This window comes from Gadus chalcogrammus, chromosome 2, assembly GCF_026213295.1.
Source record: "Gadus chalcogrammus isolate NIFS_2021 chromosome 2, NIFS_Gcha_1.0, whole genome shotgun sequence".
In the NCBI taxonomy this organism is placed as follows: domain Eukaryota; kingdom Metazoa; phylum Chordata; class Actinopteri; order Gadiformes; family Gadidae; genus Gadus; species Gadus chalcogrammus.
The window spans coordinates 19,763,831-19,787,768 of NC_079413.1; the positions used below are offsets into that span (position 1 = coordinate 19,763,831).

Here is a 23,938-nt window from a genome sequence, read left to right on the forward strand (position 1 = left end):
AACATTTAACACTAAACTGCATGGGTGGGAAATGTGAAAAAAAAGAATACAAGGCAGCAATTATCTATGAGACTATTAAATTAACCAGGATCACTGGATTGCTGCGTGCGCGCCGCGGTGCACCGGCTACGACATGCACACTGCCGTGCACGGACAGTAATGTGCACGCCGCGGTGTACGGACCCGGACCGCAAGGTGCGCGCCTCAGCTTGTATTTTGGGTTAAACAATGTTGCTTTGACGTTGTGGATTAGAAAATAATCCATTGTTTTACCGTTAATATCAATCTAAATTAATCCACTGCCAAATATGGATCTTGTTGAAACAGACGTGAGATTTTACTGGGGCACAGCAGATCAATACTGGGGCACAGCAGATCAATACTGGTCCTCTGATGGGGAAATTGTGGTGGAACTGTTTGACCATTGAGTGAAACTAACCTGAGAGTTTCCAGTGTACAGTGTGGACTCCCCAGTCCAGCAGAGAGCAGCTTCACTCCTGAATCCTGCAGATCATTGGTACTCAGGTCCAGCTTTTTCAGACTAGAGGACTTGGAGCTGAGAACTGAGGCCAGAGCTTCACAGCATATCTCTGACAGATGACAGCCATTCAGGCTGCACAGACAATAAACAGAATACGTTAGGAACTGGAAAATGTAAATGTAATGTGATTCATTTTGCATTTGAAATTTGTTATCAGAAATGTTTTATTAGTTTACCTAAATGTCAATACAGTAGATCTTTAAAATATGACGAATTTAGAATTCAGATAACTAAAGTTTCAGCAAACTACAGAAAATGTCCATAAAAATAAAAAATTATTTAACTTTACTCTAAAGTCCATCTTAATGTCTGACTACATGATTATGAATAGAATAGGAATATAATAAAACAAACACCTTATACCATCATTAACTAACTGAATCCAAGGAACACCTTTTACTGTCATGGCAACACAAATAGAGTGAGATTGAGGTCTTGTGTTTGATCAGATGAGTGGTAATGGCGCTGCGATACACGCAGACTGCCAAGGTTTAGTTCAGTGCTGGGTTGAATAGCGGCAGTATTGCAGCGCCAGCTTGATCGCTCTATCGGGAAACACGACCCACTTAAGTTCCCTGAAGACACTCTAATCAGAAAACTAATCAGAAAACTAAAACACTGGTTTGTACTTTGCGCAAAGTTTCATTTAAATGTCACCGCAGCACAAGAGCTATTCAAGAGCATGTAAAGGAATGCACTATTCTGGATGACCCAGAGAAGAAGATAAATCCTAAATGGAGTATTTTATCCAATAAGCAGCCGGTTATTGTTAGTAGTTATTTGATTGAGGAGGAGGATGAAGAGTTGGTTGGTGAGGAAAGAGATGTCACGGCACTGGTGGTAAAAACAGCAACAGACCCCCTATCAGAGATAACGTTAATTTGTAAAGTGGGAGGTCCCGGAGCGCAGAGGGGGGGTGGATCCAGTGACTCAAAACAGGATCCACCCCCCACAGCAGATTGAGTGAAACTAACCTGAGAGTTTCCAGTGTACAGTGTGGACTCCCCAGTCCAGCAGAGAGCAGCTTCACTCCTGAATCCTGCAGATCATTGGAACTCAGCTCCAGCTCTCTCAGACTAGAGCTGGAGCTGAGAACTGAGGCCAGAGCTTCACAGCATCCCTCTGACAGATCACAGCCATTCAGCCTAAACACACAATAAACAGAACACGTTAAAGTAACTTAGATCTTTTAATTTCAACATAATGAAGGACTTGTGTTGAAAATCTTAAATTTGAGTCGATGTCTTATTAATTTAACTAATATATACATTAGATCTTTATGTTTATTCAATATTGGAGTTTTTTGCAGTGTTTGAGACTGATTGTAAGATTGTAATACATGCTATAGTTCATCTACGGAGATGTTTTGTTTATTAGGGTTACAACCAGCGGCGGTTACAAGGGGAGGGGGCTAGCGGGGGCTTGAGCTCCCCTGAAAAAGGCCAAGCCCCCCCTCCCAAAACCCCAAGTCATTTTGTTATGACTAATATTTAATTTAATTTTAAAATATGTTTTTAATAATAATGTGGCGAGAAGCACGGGAACGATCAGACAGGAGCCTATGTTATAAGAGTCTGACACTCTCGTGTCCCATTATCCACACCACCCTGAGAGAGACTTTATGTAAACACACACACACACCTGAAACACACATCCTATCGCCCACAACCACGACTGCCTCGGTGCCGCCGACCCTCCCAGGATCAAATGCGGCACGTGGTGAAGCCGGCCATGATCGCCACAATAATATAATAATAATATATATATTTATATATATCATTAATGAAGACATCGAACTGACTTATATGTAACAAAACTGAACGATGAAATCATATTTTTCATTTGTGTAAGTGTTGATGACCGTTGCTGCTTGTTGTGTGATTTGAATGTTTGATTCGTATCATATTGTAGTGTGTAGTAATATTTTTTGCGTCAAAATATATCAGCCTCTGCTATAAACAATCTAGCCCCCCGTAGCTCCTGCAATCATAATTATATGATGCCGCTACTGGTTACAACTAATAAGTAAATGTTTAAATATAATTTAGCTGGGCGATCTCTACAAAGGATTAAGGACTCTCCTCCTTTGTCTCTTCCCTCTCTCTCCTTTTACCTGCTCACTCGTGACCTCTCACCCTTCCCCCAGATGACCCGGACGTCTCTGTATCAACGCATCCTAACAGTTAAACCCAAACAGTGTCCATGTAACTAAACGTAGTGAACAAGGTTAAAATGTTTTAAAATAATGGGTTACCTTTTATTAATAAAAAACGTATATTTATGAATCTATCCGTATCAATACTTATTTATACATATAGCTACGTATTTCAATACAGCTGTTTTTAACTATTATTAGACAATATTCATTTTTGTTTCTTTATTTCTTAATTCATAATAAATAGAGCTTTTCAGTTTGACTTTTCAACCTTGTTACACAATATAACCTTGTGTATATTGAGATACATGTTATAAGATAGCCTCGAAAGAGGTTTTCTATGTTACCATAACATTTATGTTCTACTATAAGGTATATTGTGTATTGTAATACATGTTATTAGTGAACCTACAGAGATGTTTTAGAGGCTTTGACCACTGGCAGCAGCCTCAGAAGACCCTCCTCTGAAGCAGAGTATTTCTTCAGGTCAAACACGTCCAGCTCCTCTTCTGATGTCAGTAGGATGAAGGCCAGAGCTGACAGTTGAGCAAGAGAGAGAGATTTTCTGGAGAGACTTCCTGATGTCAGGTACTGTTCGATCTCCTTCACGAGAGAACGGTCGTTCAGCTCATTTAGACAGTGGAACAAATTGATGCTTCTCTCTGGAGAGAGATCTCCATCTATTTTCTCCTTGATGTAAGACACTGTTTTTGTATTGGTCAGTGAGCTTGTTCCAGTCCGTCCGAGCAGACCTCGTAGGACAATCTGATTGGTCTCCAGAGAGAGGCCCAGGAGGAAGCGGAGGAACAAGTCCAGTTGTCCGTTCTCACTCTGTAAGGCCTTGTCCACAGCACTCTGGTAGAGGAGGAGGAGTTTATCTTCCCCAGAGGTGGGTGGTTCTTCTGAGAGCAGATTGACACCATCGTTGATGAAGGACAGAAAGACATAAAGGGCAGCCAGAAACTCCTGGAGGCTCAGATGGACAAAGCAGAACACCTTGTCCTGGTACAGCCCAAACTCCTCTCTAAAGATCTGGGTGAAGACTCCTGAGTACACTGAGGCTGCTTTGATGTCGATGCCACAGTCTGCCAGGTCTTCCTCGTAGAAGATCGGGTTGCCTCTCTTCAGCTGGTTGAAAGCAAGTTCTCCCAGTTTAAAAATGATATCCTTGCTCTCTGAACTCCACTGTGGATCTTTTTCATCTATCGACCGATACTTCCTGTCCGCCTGTTTGGTCTGAACCCTCAGGAAGTGGCTGTACATCTGAGTCAAGGTCTTGGGCGTCTCTTCTACTTTCTGGGTTGTTTTTAAGATGTTCTCCAGAACTGTAGCAATGATCCAACAGAAGACTGGGATGTGACACATGATGTGGAGGCTTCGTGATTTCTTTATGTGGGAGATGATTGTGCTGGCCAGTGCCTTGTCTCTGAATCTCTTCCTGAAGTACTCCTCCTTCTGAGGGTCGGTGAACCCCCTCACCTCTGTCACCATGTGAACACAGTCATTAGGGATCTGATTGGCTGCCGCAGGGCGTGTGGTTATCCAGATGCGAGCAGAGGGAAGCAGTTCACCCCTGATGAGGTTTGTCAGCAGCACGTCCACCGTGGTGGACTTTGTGACATCAGTCAAGATCGGGGTGCACTCGAAGTCCAGAGGAATTCGAAACTCATCTAGACCATCTAAGATGAAGACAACTTGGAACAGGTCGTATCTGCAGATTCCTGCATCTTTGGGCTCACTAAAGAAGTGATGAATAAGTTCCACTAAGCTAAACTCTTTCTTTGTTAGTAAATTCAGCTTTCTGAAAGTTAAGAGAAACGTGAAGTCTATGTCTTGGTTAGCTTTGCCTTCAGCCCAGTCCAGAGTGAACTTGTGTGTTAAGATGGTTTTACCAATGCCGGCCACTCCAGTTGTCATTATTCTCCGGATTGATTCATCTTTTCCAGGTAAGGGTTTAAAGATGTCTTCACATTTGATTGGTGTTTCCTCCTTGACTGGTCTCCTGGAAGCCGTTTCAATCAGTGTGACCTCATGTTCCTTGTTGACCTCTCCACTGCCTCTCTCTGTGATGAAGAGCTCTGTGTAGATCTCATTCAGAGGTGTTGGACGTCCTGCTTTAGCGATTCCCTCGAACACACAACGTAACTTAATCTTTAAATTAGACTTCATTTTTTGTTGGCACTCGACAGCAGCAGATCCTAAATGAGAAAACAACAGAAGACATCAGTTAGTGGATGGTGACAATGGGAACCTGTCAATATTTCCTGTTGAATTATCAACTTCATGATATTTAGTGGCTTCATAACTTGTGGTTGGAGAGGCTGGTCGTGACAAAGACTGCATGTCACAGATTCAAAATGTTCATGACTATTTCCTTTTTTCCACAGCAATAAGATTGGTCTAATAGTAATAAAGACAGTGAATTGGTGTAAAATGACATGCTGATATAACAAGATAATAATAATAATAATAATAATAATAATACATTTTATTTATAATGCACTTTATATTCAAGAATCTCAAAGTGCTTCAGAGAAAAAAATACCAAAAAACTATTAAAAAAAGGGGGAACCTCAAAGAAAGTTTAGCTAAATGATCTTTTAAAGAGATGGGTTTTGAGGTTCCGTTTAAAAAGAGCTGTAGTCTGTGGAGCCCTCAGGTGGTCAGGGAGGGCGTTCCATAGTCTAGGGGCAGCAGCAGAAAAGGCCCGATCACCCATGGTGCACAGCTTCGTATGTCGGGTTTGGAGGGTGTGAGTGGATCCTGAACGGAGTGTACGTGAGTTTGTCGGGGGGGGTGAGGAGTTCCTGAAGGTAGAGGGGGGCAAGTCCGTGAAGGCACTGGTGGGTGAGGAGGGAGACCTTGTACTCAATTCTGAGTGAGACAGGGAGCCAGTGCAGTGATTTCAGGATGGGGGTGATGTGGTCATGCTTGCGCACCCTCATCAGGACCCTGGCAGCACTGTTTTGAATGTATTGGAGCCTCTGGATGCTCTTGCCAGGGATCCCAATGAGGAGTGCATTGCAGTAGTCCAACCTGGAGGAGACAAAGGCATGGACGAGCTTCTCTGCATCAGCCAGGGTGAGTGATTGGCGGAGTTTGGCAATGTTCCTGAGGTGGTATAAAGCTGTCTTACAGAGGTGTTTGATGTGGGTGTCAAAATTAAGTTGTGGGTCCATTTTAACACCGAGGTTGGTGACGGATGTGGAAAGGGGGATGTTTTTGCCAGAGAAGGTGATATTGGTGATGGTGGGGGAGCGGAGCTGATGTGGCGTGCCAATAAGGATGGCTTCCGTTTTATGGCTGTTAAGTTGTAGGAAGTTGAGCTTCATCCACGCCTCTATCTCCTCCAGGCAGGTGGTCAGTGTGGATGTTGGCAGAGGGGCAGAAGAAGTGGGGGTTGTCCTGATGTAGAGCTGTGTATCATCAGCATAGCAGTGGTAAGACAAGCCATGCCTGCTAATGACACTACCCAGGGGGAGCATGTACAGTGAGAACAGTGTGGGGCCCAACACCGAGCCCTGGGGGACACCGCAGGTGACGTTGTTGGTGTGTAATTTTGCTTTGCCCAGGGCAACGTGCTCAGTTCTGTCAGTGAGGTACGAGGTGCACCAGTTCTTTACATTTCCTGATAGTCCAATGGTGTATTGCAGGCGGTGAAGGAGAATATTGTGGTCGACCGTATCAAAAGCAGCTGTTAAGTCCAGGAGGATGAGGAGAGATGGGGAGCCGGTGTCTGCTGCCATCAGGAGGTCATTTGTGACCCTGACCAAGACTGTTTCTGTACTGTGGCCATAGCGGAAACCAGACTGGAATTTTTCAAACAATTGATGTTGTATGAGGTGATCCTGGAGTTGTGCTGCAACAGTTTTTTCCAGAACTTTTGACAGAAATGGGAGATTTGAGATGGGCCTGTAGTTGGAGAGGACTTCTGGATCAAGGGTAGGTTTTTTTAATGTTGGTCTGATGACAGCAGTTTTTAATGCAGATGGGATATGGCCGGCCAGGAGGGAGTGGTTAATGATATTGGTGATGAGTGGAGAGACAGCAGAGATGTTGGCCTTCAGCAGAGCTGTAGGGAAGGGGTCTAGTGCACAGGTGGATGGCTTCATTTTCCTGATGACGTCCTCCACCTCTTCCTTTGTGATGCTGGAGAAGGAGCAGAGGGTCTGGACAGAGTCAATCGGAGGGTCAGCAGTTGGAAGGGGCAGGGCAGTAGTGGTGGAGAGCTGTGAGCGGATGTTATTCACTTTTTGTTTAAAAAAGTTGATGTGCATGTTGCATCTCTTCCACCGAGTTATTCTGCTGTGGATCTGCAGTTTATGTTTAATATTATTAATAACATTAATAATAATAATAATTACATTGAATAACATTTTATTTCAAGGCGCTTTTCATGACACCCAAGGTCACCTTACAATTCATGAAACACCAAAAATCTAGAGTCAAAAACCGCAAGAGCTGCATCGCCAACACCATGATCAAAACAAGATATAAGACCCAGGTAGGAGGGGGTAAGAACAGCAGCACAACGGGGATACGAGGGGAACCCACGGTAGGGGGTCATTATAGCGAGCAGGCCAGTGGGAACACATGTGTTTTGAGGAGAGATTTGAATCTTGTCAGGGTGTCTCTTTCATTTCAGCTCAGAGCCCTAGCACCCACGGTGCTGAGAGCCCTAGCACCCACAGTACTGAGAGCCCTAGCACCCACAGTGCTGAGAGCCCTAGCACCCACGGGGCTGAGAGCCCTAGCACCCACGGTGCTGAGAGCCCTAGCACCCACAGTGCTGAGAGCCCTAGCACCAATGCTGCTCAGAGCTCAAGCACCAAGGTAACGAGGTGATACCCCCACTATAACCCTATATATCTGGATCAAACCATTTAACCTGATACACGGAAATAACCCTCCATATCTGGATCAAACCATTTAACCTGATACACGGAAATAACCCTCCATATCTGGATCAAACCGTTTAACCGAATACCCCAACTATAAACCTAAATATCTGGATCAATCCATTTAACCCCAAAGAGGAAAAATTGTCTCCACGTTGCAGTTGGAAATGCCTAAGTCTCACATTGGGCCCTATCTTTCAGCACAAACATGCAAACTATTAGCCTAATTTAAATATCATGATGTCATAGATTGTTCATATGTGTAAAACTGCATAGAAATAACAAGTCGATTGTGGGAAAAAAGAAAAATCCATATAGGGGCCGCCTGAATGAATACTGTAGTGGGCTATGCCATGCATTAAAATAATAATAATAATAATAATAATAATAATAATAATAAAAATAACAATTAAAGCTGCAAGCAGCATTTTACGAGTACCAAGCCTAAAGCCAACCATTAAGACCATTAAGACCCTAACAGACCATTAAGCTGCTTTCACACCGCCGCGCGGCAGCTCGCCGCCTCCGTTCATCTCAATGAGGGAAGGGCGGCAGAGGGGAGGCGGACACAAAAGCGGCTGTAGACCAGGAAGCGGTTGCCGCCCACGTGAACGCGCACAGATCTTGCCCTACCGCTCAGCTTTCCCCGTGTTGAAACTCTCAGCGGCAGCAGCAGCAGGGCGGTTGCCACGCGGCGATGTACAAGCACCCTAAAGACCCTGACGTTGGGCTGGGCGAGATGGACCAAAACTCATATCTCAATGTTTTTTGTTTGAATGGCGATAGACGATATTATAACTATATTTTGAACAAAACTGGTAAAATGTGTAGTTTTAACTCCACGCCACAAGTATTCACCATCAACCCTTTATTAAGGTTTAGTTTTTACTTTTTTGCTCACCAAGGCACAGCTGTGCTTTAACAAAAGACATGTAAGGGATAATGTATAGAACGCCGGTCATTATCGGGAAAATAATATATTTTCCTCAACGAAAAAATAACTTCATGGTGTGTCTTTCTAGGCGGTACCGAAGTGGGAATGTAACCCTTTGTGTACCGCATGAGGCGTTTTTTCGTTTCAACCTGAATATTGGTGGCAAATATTTCAGTCGTCATTTGACATTGGTGGGGACACGTCCCCTGGTCCACGCACGCACGCACGCACGCACGCACGCACGCACGCACGCACGCACGCACGCACCATGTCCCTTTACGGGTTCCGTACTCTCTACCACCGTGTCTGCCATGTTTTTGTTCAAAGTTTGTTATGACGCGTAACGTGGGTGGGAGAACACTACATACATGTAAGGGGCGGGATTGAGCAGCTGAACATGGCTTGTAGGCTCAGAGAGCAGCTTCCGGCCTTATAAAATAGCGCTCGCAAGGCAACATCAAAATAATATACTATATAATATCAGGGGTGCAAACTCATCAGGGATGAAAAAGGTGACAAGCACCCAGATTCCCTCGCGGAATATATATATTTATTCTACTTCATTTAAGAATGCTCGATTCTGATTGGCTGGGAGGGGTGCATTAATCCGGCATATTGCCCGCTGACTTGTCGGTTCTATTTGCTGCTGACTGAGCACAGTAGATCAATACGCCGCTTGTATCGTTTTCTATCACATACATTTCCAACATGAGGTCCATAGTAAAAATAAACCAAGGAGTGCATGTTTGATTGATCGTCATTAAAACTGACTTGATACGAATGTAGCAACTACGTTATTAAACTAGTGATCAGATCCAGCCTAGTGTGGTTGCTATAGAAACGAGTTACCTACAGCTGAGCTAACGTTATTCACCGTAGTTCTAAAGGGAACTACTTTTCGAGGGAGATGAACTTAAACAGAGTATACATTTAATAAGCATGCAATACGAATAAGAAAAAGGCTAATTATTAAAGTATTTGAACTGTTTTATTATGTTGGCCGGCGCGAAGTAGAATAAACGGAATAATCACCTCAAGGCAGGGCAATAAACAGTTTGATATGCCCGGCTCGCGGAAGGTTACCGCCCTCGACGAAGCCATCCACGAGCCGGGCATATCAAACTGTTTATTGCCCGGCCTCTCTGTGATTATTCCTTCCATCCATCCATCCATCCATCCATCCATCCATCCATCCATCCATCCATCCATCCATCCATCCATCCATACATCCATACACACACACAATATATATATATATATACACACACACAGTGTTGGGATAGTTCACTTTCTACGTGGACTAGTTCAAAGTTCAGTTCACAAATTTTAATGAACTAGTTCAGTTCAGCGTACATAATTCAAAGATTTGAACTAAGTTCACAGTTCCAAAAAATGAACTAGTTCATAGTTCTTTTTTTCAATATGTTGCTGTGAGCTATTCTTTTTTTTCGGTATTTTGAACATCGAGCCCACTTCGTGATTTGTCTAGGATGAAATAGAGTGGTTGAATCAAGCATCGTAGCGAAATACAGTTTCTATCGTGTTTTATTGTACATTTAGCGCATTTGTAAATCCCATTGATTTCTGTTGGAAGACTCATTGCTCGTTGGCCGGAAGCGGAAAGGGAACTAGTTTCGTTGTAGTTCAAATTTGGTTGTAGTCTTTTCGCTCGGTTCTAGCCCTACTGTTGAGTCGGAGAACCGAGCGAAAAGACTACAACCAAACGTAAACAGCCCCCATTTCCGTTTCCGGCCAACAGGCAATGATTCTAGGAGGTATTCTAATCCGCTGAGCTATGAAGCCAGAGAGCTAACGTTATGGATTGTACATATTTATAATTCGAAATTCGTCTCAGCCTTTATACCACAGATACTCTAGGGTCTATAGCATATAACCGTGTTGTCTGATTACAGTTTGATTTATTTTTCACAATTTAAAGGTTGCGTAGGTGATTCGCTTTTTTGGCCATTTTTGCAAAATTACTTGAAATCCTTATCATAACCCGCTTACAGCCACTGAGTTAGAAGTACTGACATGAAAATTAAACTTGTCAATCATCTGTGGAACGGGCAGGGCTCGAAAAACTCCAGCCAATCATTTCCATTGCCACCGAGTTTCATTGGACAGTAAGTACGTCAATCAAACGGTCGTACTGCACTCCGCCTCCCCCCCTCCCCCCCTCCCCCGCGCGCGACCCCTTCGTGCAGTACTCGTGACCCAGAGCTCGTGACCAAGAGCAAGCTCCTGTTTGTTGTTATCCTGCGGTATCTACTGGAACTAGTTAATCCACATTTGGACCTAGCAGTAGAAGACAATTTCCATGGCAGACAAGAAGCCACCATCCCCACCACCACCACCACCACCAGCAAAGAGAAGGAAAACTCTTTTTCAGAGAGTAATTGATAATAAAAACGCTGAAAGAGAAAAACTGAAATCAAGAATAATCCTAGGCGCTGCTTTTGAACGTTGGCGGCAACTGAAGGACGAGAAGGGTCTAAAAACCGATGCTTGTGTGGCGGTTGACCTAGTTTCAAAGTTTATACCGTTTATACTCGGTAATACCGGTGTTGAGACGAGTGTATTACTCGGTGTGAAAATGTCCACACCGCGGCAACCCTAGTGAAAACCAGGACTTCCAATACAATTATATGGAACAAACATACATTTTCTAAAAATAGTAATGATTTATGTGACCGTTTAATGTTTATAACATCTGGTGCAACCATAGCCGCGAGAACGTATTCTCAGCAGGGGGTGCTGGAGAAAAAAAACCCGGCCTGCACTAGACTCGCAACTCGTCACATTGATAAAAAAGATATATAGCAGCGCAGCTCAATTACACCAGTGCAGGCGCGCACAGTTGAAAATCGATCGTTGTGTTCACTTCCTTCACACCATGGTTCACATCCAGCTGCTCACAGAACAAGTTTAGCGCACCACCGCTACCCTCACACTTTTTCATATAACCTTTTTTCAGCACTAGGACATATGAGCATTAAATAAATGCTGCGTCTCAACATGCCTTGGACAGCAGCGAGGATGACTCGCTTTGCCACGGGCCGAAACAGTTCGGAGCGACCACAGCCAGAGCGAACACAGCGGGGCAGAGGAGTGTCAGGAAGTCTTTGGTGTACACATCAGTACGGCCTATTTGCACTACTGTTTAGTGGCAATGCAGTGTTTTATTCTATGCCTTTTTATTTTCGTATATTATTTCAATTAATACAATTTATTTATTCATGAAATCAAGATCTGGTCTTCAAATCTTTTTTCCAAATATAGGTCGTATTACAATGGGGTTTGTGTTTATATTCGGACCAATATGGTACAGCGGACGCTCACATGACGTTAAGCATTTCCTGGTGCATAATGTGACGCTTCAGAACCTAAAATCCTGTTTCTCCCCGTTGATACAACACATAACCGGCGTTTTCAGAAATCTCCACTTTGGCCGGAGTTTTTAGAAATGATCGTTTTCTGTGATAAGACAGGGCCTCGGACAGGGGGTGTTGCAGCACCCCCAAAACCCCTACTTCCCGCGGTACTGGGTGCAATTTACAGCTGAATGTAGTGCCATGTTGTTAAACGAAAACCTACGCTAGCCTGGCTCGCTCTTGCGCATCTCTGTTCGCGCTCGTGCATGATTGCGCGTCCAGGTACTTGGAATGGGTGGAGTCAGAGCCAGCGTTGAAGGAGAGGGGGTAGGACCATTTGAGTTGTGTATTTTCAAAATCTGCTGGCGTTTCGCAAATCGCGTACCCAACCTTTAACAGATCTCGTTTTGAAGAATAATCACCGCGCCATTCGTTTCAATGGGAATCGGGACGGTCTATAGTTTCAACATAAAGTTTATTTATATTTTTTAATGCATCCCAGCCTTTGCACCACAGACACTATAGGGTCTATAGCATATAACCGCATTTTCTGATTGCAGTTTAATGTAACAGTAAGCTGACAACACCGCAACTGCAAATTAACCACATGGATATAACCGGCAACCGGTCAAACAAATGTTCTCATTAGCACGTTAGCCTACGTTAGAAAGCCTGACGTTTTTGAAGCGTACCAACGTCACTCCTGTCTAGTACGGCATCAAGGCAGCTACAGACCCGAAGATGACATGATTACACGGGTTGGCCAAACGAACAAGCTTGGAATAAATATTTATGACAGCTTGCGTTCGCCGATTACTTGGACGCCCGCCCCCCCCCCCCCCCCGAAATATTTTTATTGCAGATCTCCATGAATCACACAAATGACCTTTTTCGGAACAAAAACAGCGAATTTCGCCGAAAGGTGACAAGTTTGCATCCCTGAATATACTATACTACAGTATGGCGATATTGTCTCAATTACATATCTCTTTCAAAAATATACTGGTATAAATTTTACAACCGGTATATCGTCCAGCCCCACCCTGACGCAGACCATGAAGACCCTGACAGACCATTAAGACTGCGACGCAGACCATTAAGACCCTGACAAACACAATTAATAGCGGTTTTGTTTGCATACGGTTGACAACGCTTGAATAGCATCAGCTTGGATCTGTTGATGGGCGAACAAAATTTCACTTTAGGGCTTCCTACAGTCCTATTTTGATGAAATTAGCCTGATTAACCTTGACCTATGCTCTTTTTAAATACACCAAGTTTGGAGAGGTTGAATTTTCAGTTAATGTTTTACCGCTCCTTATAGCCCGACATGGATACAATTTGGCAGGGTTCATCTTGACCCATGTGCCTTTGACTACATTAACTTTGATGAGGATTGGTTTAAGTTAAGCTTGCCTTTTGGAATTAAGTTGATTTTGAACGATTTTGAGCCTCTAGCAGCCATGTTGTTTTGTCTATCAACTTAATTTTACTCGAGCAGTTGGAACTTTGGTCTCCAACAGCCACTAAGTTGGTCCCGCTCAAATCAAACATTCCTTCTATGAACTGTGGTGATTTTAGTCACAGGCCACGCCCATTACGATGCCACGCCCAAATTGAAAATATGTTGACTCCGTCATGTTCAAAATTTGATTCTGTATGGACTCAAGATCATAGGAGTCCAATTTGATGTTGATATAAGCATTTCAGTCTTTATGCGTTTTAAACCACACCCTTTTTAGAAGTCAATGGCTCCTGGGTGCTTTAGTTTTTTTATTGCACAGACTTCGCTTAATGTCAGATAGAAGACATTGATCCATAGTGCTAAAGTATTTTTTAAGTATTACATAAGTAAAATAACCTAGAATCCTTAAGGAATTTAGTCATAGGTTCACCATGAGGATATGCATGTGTTAACAAACTAGCATGACTCTAAGTCAAAGCGGTTATTAGATATGTTTGTTCAAAGTTTGTATTTTTGGACTGTTGCTGTAGCGCCACCTTTGGGCCAATCAGTGTAATACTTATTCTCTCGATCATCAGACAGATCCCGCCCTGCAGAGCGGGTTTTATAAAGAGACAAAGACAATCCACACACAGGCAGGTCAAGTTCCGCCTACTGACGATGTACCACTCAACAAAAATATAGATTTAGTTTTACCCCTTTAGAAATTGGTGTGAGGGGTTAAGGTGAGGGTTACCAAACTATAAAAGGTATCCTGTTAAGCTAGCAATAACACCATTGAGCCAAGGAATACAGCAGCACTAAGTAAAACCCCTACCTCTCAAAGAAAGTAGGTTGTATTCCACACAAATGCAATCCTGAGTGGATGATAATGAATCACTGGATCCCAGTGGATTAAAGGACAAAGAAGCTCCCCTCTTGTTAAAACAAAGCTGGCAGAGATCGTTTCTTTAAAAAGTAGAATCATGGTAACAACTCACCCACACCAGCAAGAGAAGAGCTCAGACCCAGGTTGATGCATAAGTGTTTGTCCCTCTCCTTGATACCATCGATCATCATCTGACTTGCTCTCTCCCCTTTAGCGATCACCATGTCGATCAGACAACGTGCTTGGTCCGCTCTGCTCCTCTGCTCCTCCATCACAGAGTCCTTTTCCTCAGAACTGAACACTTCATGATGATAAAGGTCATCCAGGAGACCTTTGATAACTGGGTCTGAAACTCCCTTCACAAATTCAGAACGGATCCTTCGAAGCTCCCCTGGAAGATAAATCAAAAGGCAATATGAAATGACAATGAGCAAACACGATACTCGATTCATTAAACTCATATTTATTGGGCTAAAGATAAAACCGTTTGTTGCACCAACTTGTTCACTCACAACTCACAAATGACCTTAAAACGAACAACCTTGATAGTTCATTTAAATATTGTTTCTAATTCAGATCAATATTTCAACTTGAGGTCACGTGACTGCGAGGCATGGCACGGTAACTTCCTCTGCAAGTGATAGAAATTAACACCTTTATTGTTGCTCTAAATATTTGTAAACACACTTCAAAGTAACGGAAAAGGTGCCTAAAATAAGGACCCGTTAATGTCAGGTGTTGGAAATCGCAAAGAGAGTAGGCAAACTGTAAAGCCGCGTGATACCAGTTGGCGAGCTACCAAACAAATCATGGCAGACAAAGACACACCAGGCTGGGCTGTCCACATGATCACGGAGGTCACTGGCATTAAAGAATCGTTTAAACAAAGTTTTGATGAACAGAACAAATAGATCAACGGACTGAAAAAAGAAACACGGGCCACCTTAAGCAGAGTAACTAACGCGGGGAAGCGCATCAGCGCTGTAGAGGATCAGATGGCCGGAGAGAGCACAACTTTAAACGACATGACAAAATAAATGGATTTATTGAAAAACAAATTAACCACATTCGAAGCTCACAGTAAAATAATTCTAATTTTTTTTAAGTTCACAGTTCCAAAAAATGAATTAGTTCATAGTTATTTTTTTCAATATGTTGCTGTGAGCTATTAGTTACTTCTGGTATTTTGTAAATCCCATTGATTTCTGTTTGAAGACTCCTTTCTCGTTGGCCGGAAACGGAAAGGGGGGGGGGGGGGTTCTACCACTACTGTTGAGACGGAGAACCGAGCGAAAAGACTACAACCAAACATAAACAGCCCCTCTTTCTGTTTCCGTCCAACAAGCAATGATTCTAGAAGGTATTCTAGTCTGCTGAGCTAAGAGCTAGGGAGCTAACGTTATGGATTGTTCATATTTATAATTCGAAATTCGTCTCAGCCTGTATACCACAGAAACCCCATACCGCGTTGTCTGATTACAGTTTAATTCATTTTCCACAATTTAACAGCTCTCGTTAAATTGAATAATCAAATAAAGAATAATCACCGCGGCATTCGTTTCAATGGGTATCGAGACGGTCTATACTTTCAAGAGAGGAAAGATATCTCCACATTGAAGTTAAAAAGTTAGAATTTAGTCTGAACAGAACAAATAATAGTCTCATACTGTTCTTAAAATTTGAAATTCTCCTATTGTTGTTAGGGCCAATTTATTCTTAGTTTTATTTTATTCTAAATTACCTCCCACTGCTGGCACTTTTATGTTGGTTTGAGATGCCTTCTGGAACTCAATATAGGTAAACAGGATGTGAGGCCAGTTAGGGGGCCGCATTAGGAACACGCCATACAGTCGGGAGCGATATCGCTTTTTGACCACGAATACAAACAAGAATACAAACACGAATACAAACACGGATAAGAATAGCCGATACGCCCCTCCTCTCTGGAGGGGCGTCTATCTTTAAGCTCAGGAGGTATACCCATATAGTGGTCACTCTTCATGGAGACACAGCTGGGTCCAGGGGAGTCTGCTCTCTGCTGCCTCCTTCTGAAAAACAAAAACCATCTGGAAGTTAGGATTTGTGGATGTCGTTTCATTTGATCATTTATTGCAGAGCTACTCAAATACTTTCTCATGACTTTTCATTTCAATAATCTTTCTCAGTTTATTGAATTTAAGGGGGGGGGGGGGGGGGGGGGGGGCAGAAAAAGTTATTATGGCATTCAAGCACTTACATGTTGACATAAAAGCACACAAGTACATTTCATACATAGAGTGTTTATTCACAATAGGTTTAGCTAATATAGAAAATAAAGCAGTCAGTTTCTACATTTCTACACAGACCTGTGTTATTATTCATGGATAATTTGTTTCAACAAATCACTTCACCCCCAAAGATAAATTCTAACTGATTCAATAAATCGGCAGTTTGAAAGACATTGAACCTTTAAACATTAAACCTGTAAAGTCTGCTACAAGTCGTCTTAACATTAATTTCATTAATTCGATTGCTGGGTCCAGGGGAGTGTGCTCTCTCCTGCTGCTCTGGGCTTCAACACAACACACACACACACACACACACACACACACACACACACACACACACACACACACACACACACACACACACACACACACACACACACACACACACACACACACACACACACACACACACACACACACACACACACAGCTGTTACTCAGACTAATGATGGAGTCATCACTGCTGAGCTCTGAGATGGACAACAGTCACAGACAGAGAGATGCTCTTCTTACCTCTTAGCTTTGCTCCGGCGGCCATGTTCCACAGACAGAGTGGTCTTAGAGGTAGAACCCCCATCCTCTCTCTCCTCATCCATAGAAGACTGGAGACCTGGACACAAACACAACTCCTTCTGAACTTTAGCTGTTTATTGAGAGAGAAGATCATTGTGACTGCGTCACACTAAAGCATTATGGACGTCACAGAACATAAATATGAACCCCATGTAACCACACTGCCCTCACTACAGTACAGATGTGTAAAGCAGATGAAAACCGAGTGATTAAACACCTTGGACACTGTAACAGTTCTTAAACTACAACCCAAAAAAGTAGATGCAATAGCCTTGAAAAATTCATCATGGTATAATTTAGGGCTGAACGATTAATCAAAATCAAACGAAATCGCAATGTAATAGAACGCGGTATGCAAATCGCAAAGGCTGCGATTAAACAAAAAAAAAGTGATTTATTACCGTTACTGACTGGAAATCAGTACGATTCATTCATTTTATTTTTATTTTACAATTCAATAGTTAAATAAAGAAGTTTATAATATAAATTAATCTCAACACATCGGCCTGGCCTAAAGGAAAGAGACGTTTTTATGTTGACTGCTTCCAATGTTGTGTTGGTCATACTAACGAATGATTTATTTATTTCTTATTGAATAATACACAACATTGGGACCTAATAAATTATGAAAATCGCACATTAAATCGCAATCGAAATATTGGTCAAAAATATCGCAATTAGATTATTTCCCCAAAACGTTCAGCCCTAAAAAGTAGTGAACTATTGAACAATTTCTCCACTGGAACAAAGTCTGAGTTCTGTCACTTCACACTTCACAGATCCCATAGACCGTGAATCTACTGGTGATGCTCAACACATCGATTTGGTATCCTCGTATGACCAACGAGTCTCTCTCTCGCTCTATGGCTCCAGCTGTGGTTTAAGCCATAGGAATCGAGTCTAGACCCACATCTATGAAACTGTAGATCCCCAGTCGCTAGCCTGGCTCCGCCCGCCTAAGTACTCAATTTGACTCCCGCTCAATTTGTATTTAACTTAAATATCAGCACATTCAAATGACTTATGTCCTTCTTTTAATTTGGAGTAGCATCAAGACAGACGAATCACTTGAATATTGAACGCAGTGTTCAATTTACCACACGGGTCAGAAAAGCAGTGAAACATGAACTAACGTTGTATTCTCTACACTGCAGAGAATACAACGTAACTTAACAACTTAATAATGAGTTTACTGTAGAGTCTACAGTAAACTCATTATTATATACCAGTAACCTAAAGACAATGTAACCGGTAGTAAACTGGTTTTTCATTATTATATGCCAGGAACCTAAAGACAATATAAACAGTACACTGGTTGATCATTATTATATACCAGCAACCTAAAGACAATATAAACTGTACACTGGTTGATCATTATTATATACCAGCAACCTAAAGACAATATAAACGGAAGTACACTGGTTGATCATTATTATATACCAGTAACCTAAAGACAATATAAAGGGTAGTACACTGGTTGATCATTATTATATACCAGTAACCTAAAGACAATATAAACAGTACACTGGTTGATCATTATTATATACCAGTAACCTAAAGACAATATAAACGGTAGTACACTGGTTGATCATTATTATATACCAGCAACCTAAAGACAATATAAACGGAAGTACACTGGTTGATCATTATTATATACCAGTAACCTAAAGACAATATAAACGGAAGTACACTGGTTGATCATTATTATATACCAGTAACCTAAAGACAATATAAACGGTAGTAAACTGGTTGATCATTATTATATACCAGTAACCTAAAGACAATATAAACGGTAGTACACTGGTTGATCATTATATTCCAACAACACACAGACAATATAAACGCTCACTGTCGCCCTACCTTACCTTATCTACTCCGGGATTAAAATGCGTCCATACGGTATAAAGTTGTAAAAGTATGAATTTAAGGGAAGAAACGGAGGTTAAAGTGTTCAGAAAACAAGTAAATCAGGTGAAAGGTTTTAAAAGCGGAGGAAGAAAGGCTCCTCGCTACGACGAACAGTTAAACGAGGAAGTTCAAGGAGCCGCGCCTCCCAGTGAGTGTCACGTGTTTTCCGGGTAAAAGAAGATGTGCGCGCGCACACAGACACACAGACACACAGACACACAGACAGACAGACAGACAGACAGACAGACAGACAGACAGACAGACAGACAGACAGACAGACAGACAGACAGACAGACAGACAGACGCACACACACACACACACACACACTCCAGCCAGCTCAAGAGTCAAAGTAGAGCAAAAGAGAGATTAACAGTAATAAGTACACCGGATACTGGCTCAGTATGTGTGAAAGTACACATGATACTGGCTCAGTATGAGTAAGTACACAGGATACTGGCTCAGTATGAGTATAAGTACACAGGATACTGGCTCAGTATGAGTATAAGTACTATTCTGCCCCCGCTTCCTTGTGTGTGTGGCGCGAAATAGCCTGTTGCGTCAGCTCGGCAGATAGATAACAGTTTTCCCTTATAAAGAATGAAGCAGCTTGTTTCCTTTCCAAACTTTACTTGGTAAGCACTGTAAAACTGGACAGATACAAAATACATCTTTCAGTATCTCATACAGACATTCAAGAACAGTATTCATCTATTGTCCGTTTAAAACGTTTCATAACAAACTTTAACATATACGTTAGCTTAGGGCTAACGTCTATTCGAAATTACATTAAGATGCTTGCGATTAGCATAAAAGATCAAAATATACATTCTGAACTAATTTAATTCCATGACAAGATAGCTGTATGACATCTACTTACAGGCAAACGTGTTTTCTGGCCAACCAATACAAAAGAGAAAAAGTACGTGACTGTTGGTTCACATGCATCGTCGAACTACGGCAAGACTGCTAGTACAAAAAACATTGCGTTAAAAGTTTACCACTAGGGGTCTCCCTTTCACCAAATAAACATCAGAACAGCACACTCCCCGCTTGTTATAATGCGTTATGACACTATTCCCCTTTTACCAGTAGAACAACTTCAGAGACTGGTCTAGAATACACCCGTTGAGTACCCTGTCTGACCACCCTCACATCTACTTTGCGAACTTTAGAGTCTTTGCTGGGAATGGCATTCAACACCACTCCGACAGGCCATTCATTCCGCTTGCCCTGTGCATCCTTGAGCAGCACAACATCTCCTTCGCTCAGGTTTGGCTTTTCAAAGTGCCACTGTTCAGGGCTTGTGGACTTCCTGATGCGAGTGACTCTGTTGGTTACGTATACATAAAATCGTCTGTTATCGTTGTTGATGTAGCCCAATACGATTCGGCTGTCTGTGTAGAATGTGACCTTGTGGATGTCTGTGTCGAGTTCTTCTGTGATTAACTCTGCCATTTCAACAGCCAAGACAGCACCACGAAGTTCGAGCCGTGGTACAGTGTGTGGAGGATGAGGTGCCAGCTTTGACTTGCCCATGACGAATCCAATGTGAGTGTGTCCATTTTCATCTGTTGCTTTAAGATAGGCCACTGCTGATATGGCCATAGTGGAAGCATCAGAGAAGACACAGAGTTCTCTATGTTTGGTGGAGCACAAAGAAACAGGCACATAGGATCTTTCAACCTGAAGCTGCTCAAGCTCACGGAGTGAGTCGGTACACATTTTCCACTGTTCCTCTTTTAGCGCTGGCAGGGGAGCATCCCATTCAGCTTGTTCGGCAGACAACTCCCTGACTAAGGCCTTTCCTTGAATTGTGACAGGTGCCACGTAGCCCAGGGGGTCATAAAGTCCATTTGCATTAGACAGGATTCCCCTACTAGTAAATGGCTTCTTCTCTCTGGATACAGGGAAAGTGAATGTTTCTGACTGCAAATTCCAAGTGAGTCCAAAGCTGCGCTGCAGTGGCAAGGGGTCAGCAGTTAGCTCTAGATCCACTAAGTTTTTGGCCCGATCCTCAGGGGAAAAGGCATCCATCATAGTGCGGATGTTAGAGGCTATTTTGTGTAGCTTCATGCTTGACTCTGCTAACATTTCTTTTGTACTTTGCAGGATGGCAATGTCCTTTTCGTCAGTGGGGAATGAGGAAAGCCCATCATCAAAATAGAAGTTTCTAATGACAAACTGTCTGGCTTCGCTGCCGTGTTCCTTTTCTCCATGCAGGGATGCTTTTCCCAGGCTGTAGATGGCTACCGCAGGGGAAGGAGAGTTGCCGAAAACATGTACCTTCATGCGGTACTCAGTGATGTGTGTGATTGGGTTGTTACCTTCAAACCACAAAAATCTCAGAAAATCTTTCTGGACGATGAAGCAGTAGAACATCTGCTGCACATCGGCTGTTACTGCTACAGGCTCTCTGCGGAAGCGCATCAGGACGCCCAGTAAGGTGTTGTTCATGTCTGGCCCACTGAGAAGGACGTCATTGAGGGAGGTGCCTTCGTGCTTCGCACTAGAATCAAACGCTACCGGTATCTGGTCCTTTTTCTGTGGGTGATAAACACCGAATATTGGTAGGTACCAGGATTCTTGTTGAGGCCTCAGCTCTGGAGCAGGCTCTGCTTGGTCTGCGTCAAACATGGCTTGCATGAAGTTGAAGAAGTGTTCTTTCATGGCACTTTTCTTCTCCAGCATGCGACGGATGGAGGCGAGATGGTTGATAGCATGCTGTCTGTTGTTGGGCAGACGCAACCTATTTGGCCTGCATGGCAGCGGTGCTACCCAGCAGTTTGTGTTGTTCATGTAGACTTCCTTATTCATGAGGTCAAGAAACAACTGATCTTCGATGGACAGGCCAACTTGGTCGTCGCGCTGTGTTCTTTGAAACACGTTTCTGCCCAGACTGTCTATTTCATTGGTTGCAGGAGACACACATGGCGAGGTGTTGGGTGGCACAGCGCTGTCAATCTTCTCTCTGACTGTTAAGCTGCTGTTGCATGGGCTGAGGAGGGAGTGGCGCCCGCTTATCAGCACACTGGTTCTGAAGACGCTGACAGTGGTGGGTTTGTGTGCTCTTCCCAGACACACATCTCCGATTATCACCCATCCCAGGTCGAGTCATTGGGCAAACGGTGCTTTGTTTGGCCCGTTACATTGTTCTCGCACTTTGTGCACCTGAATTAGGTCTCTTCCGAGGAGAAGGAGGATGGACGCTTCTGGGTCCAGGGATGGGATTTTGTCTGTCAAGTGCTTGAGGTGAGGATGATGTCTGGCTGCATCTGGGGACGGTATTTCAGACCTGTCGTCTGGCAGCATGTCACACTCAATCAGCGTAGGCAAAGGAATGTGGATGTTGCCGTCTAATGACTCCACCATGAAGTTGCTGGCTCGCCGTCCGGCCGTATCCACCACTCCTGAGCACGTCTTCAAAGTGTATTGTTTTCCTGTGCCTTGAATTCCAAAGTGTTCAAAGAATTCTGTTCTGCCTAGCGACTTGTTGCTCTGCTCATCAAGAACAATGTAGGTCTTCATGGCTAGGTGTCTTTGACCTGCAGGATACACTAATGCAAGACAGATTTTGGAGCATGATTTTGAAGTGTTCACACTTCCACAGATTTCCGTGCATTTCGACGTCACAGACGGAATGGCTTCGAGCGTCTGCCGCTCCCCGCTGTGATCCACGGTACTCACATGGGCCTCGGTTTTCCATGGAGCAGGACCTGGATGTAGAGCTGCTGGGTGTCTGTCGCTGTTGCACTCCTGGCACAGCACAGTCTTCCCACAGTCCTTAGCAACATGAGTGGACGACGCACAACATTTGAAACAGATGTGTTTTTCCTTCAGATACGCTTTTCTTTCTTCCAGAGTTTTGTTTCTGAAGCTACGACATTTTCTCAATGGATGAGGCTTGTTATGTAGTGGACACTGTTTGTCTGGGTCATCATGTTTCCTGGCTGCTGTGTTGTTATCGTCGCCACTTGTTGAGATTTCAGTCCTACTCACAGCAACTGATGTTCTTGTGTGATGACTGGACGGCTGGAAAACACTCTTTTCTGTCTTTGTTGTACGCCATGCTTCTGTTATGCTAGCAAAGCTAGGATCGTTGCGTGTTTTTGCTTGTTCACAGACAAAGTTGACAAAGACTGAAAAAGGAGGATATAGTACTCTGTGCTGATCCTTGTAACGTGATCCTACAGTAATCCACCTCTCTTGCAGGTTGGACGGGAGTTTCTGGACTATTGGGTTTACTCCACGGGAGGTGTTGAGGTATGCAAGACCAGGTAGGAATCCATCTGCCCTGGCTGCTTCCAGTTCCATGAGAATATCTCCCAGTTCTCTTAGCTTGTGGTTTTCTTTGACTGAGATTTTAGCAAATTCTTCAACTTTTCCTAGAAGAGCGTTTTCAATCACCTCTGGTGAGCCATACACATCTTCCAGTCTTTGCCATAACATCCTGAGGCCTGAAGGTGGATTGTGAATGTGCACCGCTCTGATTCTTTTAGCTTGCTCAGACGACGAAGGCCCCAGCCATTTGCACAGCAGATCAAGCTCCTCTCTGGGAGAGAGTTTTAGGTCGTCGGTGGAGCTGATGAAAGATGCCTTCCAGGCCCAGTAGTTCTCTGCCTTGTCCTCAAACTTCAGCAGGCCCGAACTCACCAGCTCACGTCGCATCAGGTACCTCCCTAGGTCTGTTGCAGCCACTGCGCTGGATGAGCTTGTGTTGGACATAGGGGTGGGTATTGCCAAAGAAGTCACGATTCGATTCGTATCACGATTCACATGCCACGATGCGATTCTATCACGATGCATCGCGATACTTGAATTATTGCGATGCATTGCGAATTTTCACTGAACACTGTTAAAAAAAAATTAAGCCATTACCAGTGGCTGACTGGCTGTGTATGATCTGGATAGTGTGTTCAATTGATAACTCAAAGCAACTCAATTCATACATAGCTGT

General features: G+C 43.3%; 1 protein-coding gene across 8 annotated transcripts in view; it reads right to left on the bottom strand.

The window, feature by feature from the left end:
• LOC130397750 (NACHT, LRR and PYD domains-containing protein 12-like) overlaps positions 1-23,938 on the bottom strand; it is a 76,106-nt gene that overhangs the window by 5,344 nt on the left and 46,824 nt on the right. For 5 of the 8 annotated variants that reach the window (XM_056604869.1, XM_056604870.1, XM_056604871.1 and 2 more), the window contains 2 exons: positions 1,516-1,686; positions 440-613 (listed from right to left, as the gene is read on the bottom strand). In XM_056604869.1, the coding sequence (XP_056460844.1) occupies positions 440-613; positions 1,516-1,686 (345 nt within the window). Of the gene's footprint in view, positions 1-439; positions 614-1,515; positions 1,687-3,108; positions 4,895-14,347; positions 14,627-23,938 lie in introns of all 8 variants that reach the window. The other 3 variants (XM_056604874.1, XM_056604873.1, XM_056604876.1) reach the window with 2 other exon arrangements.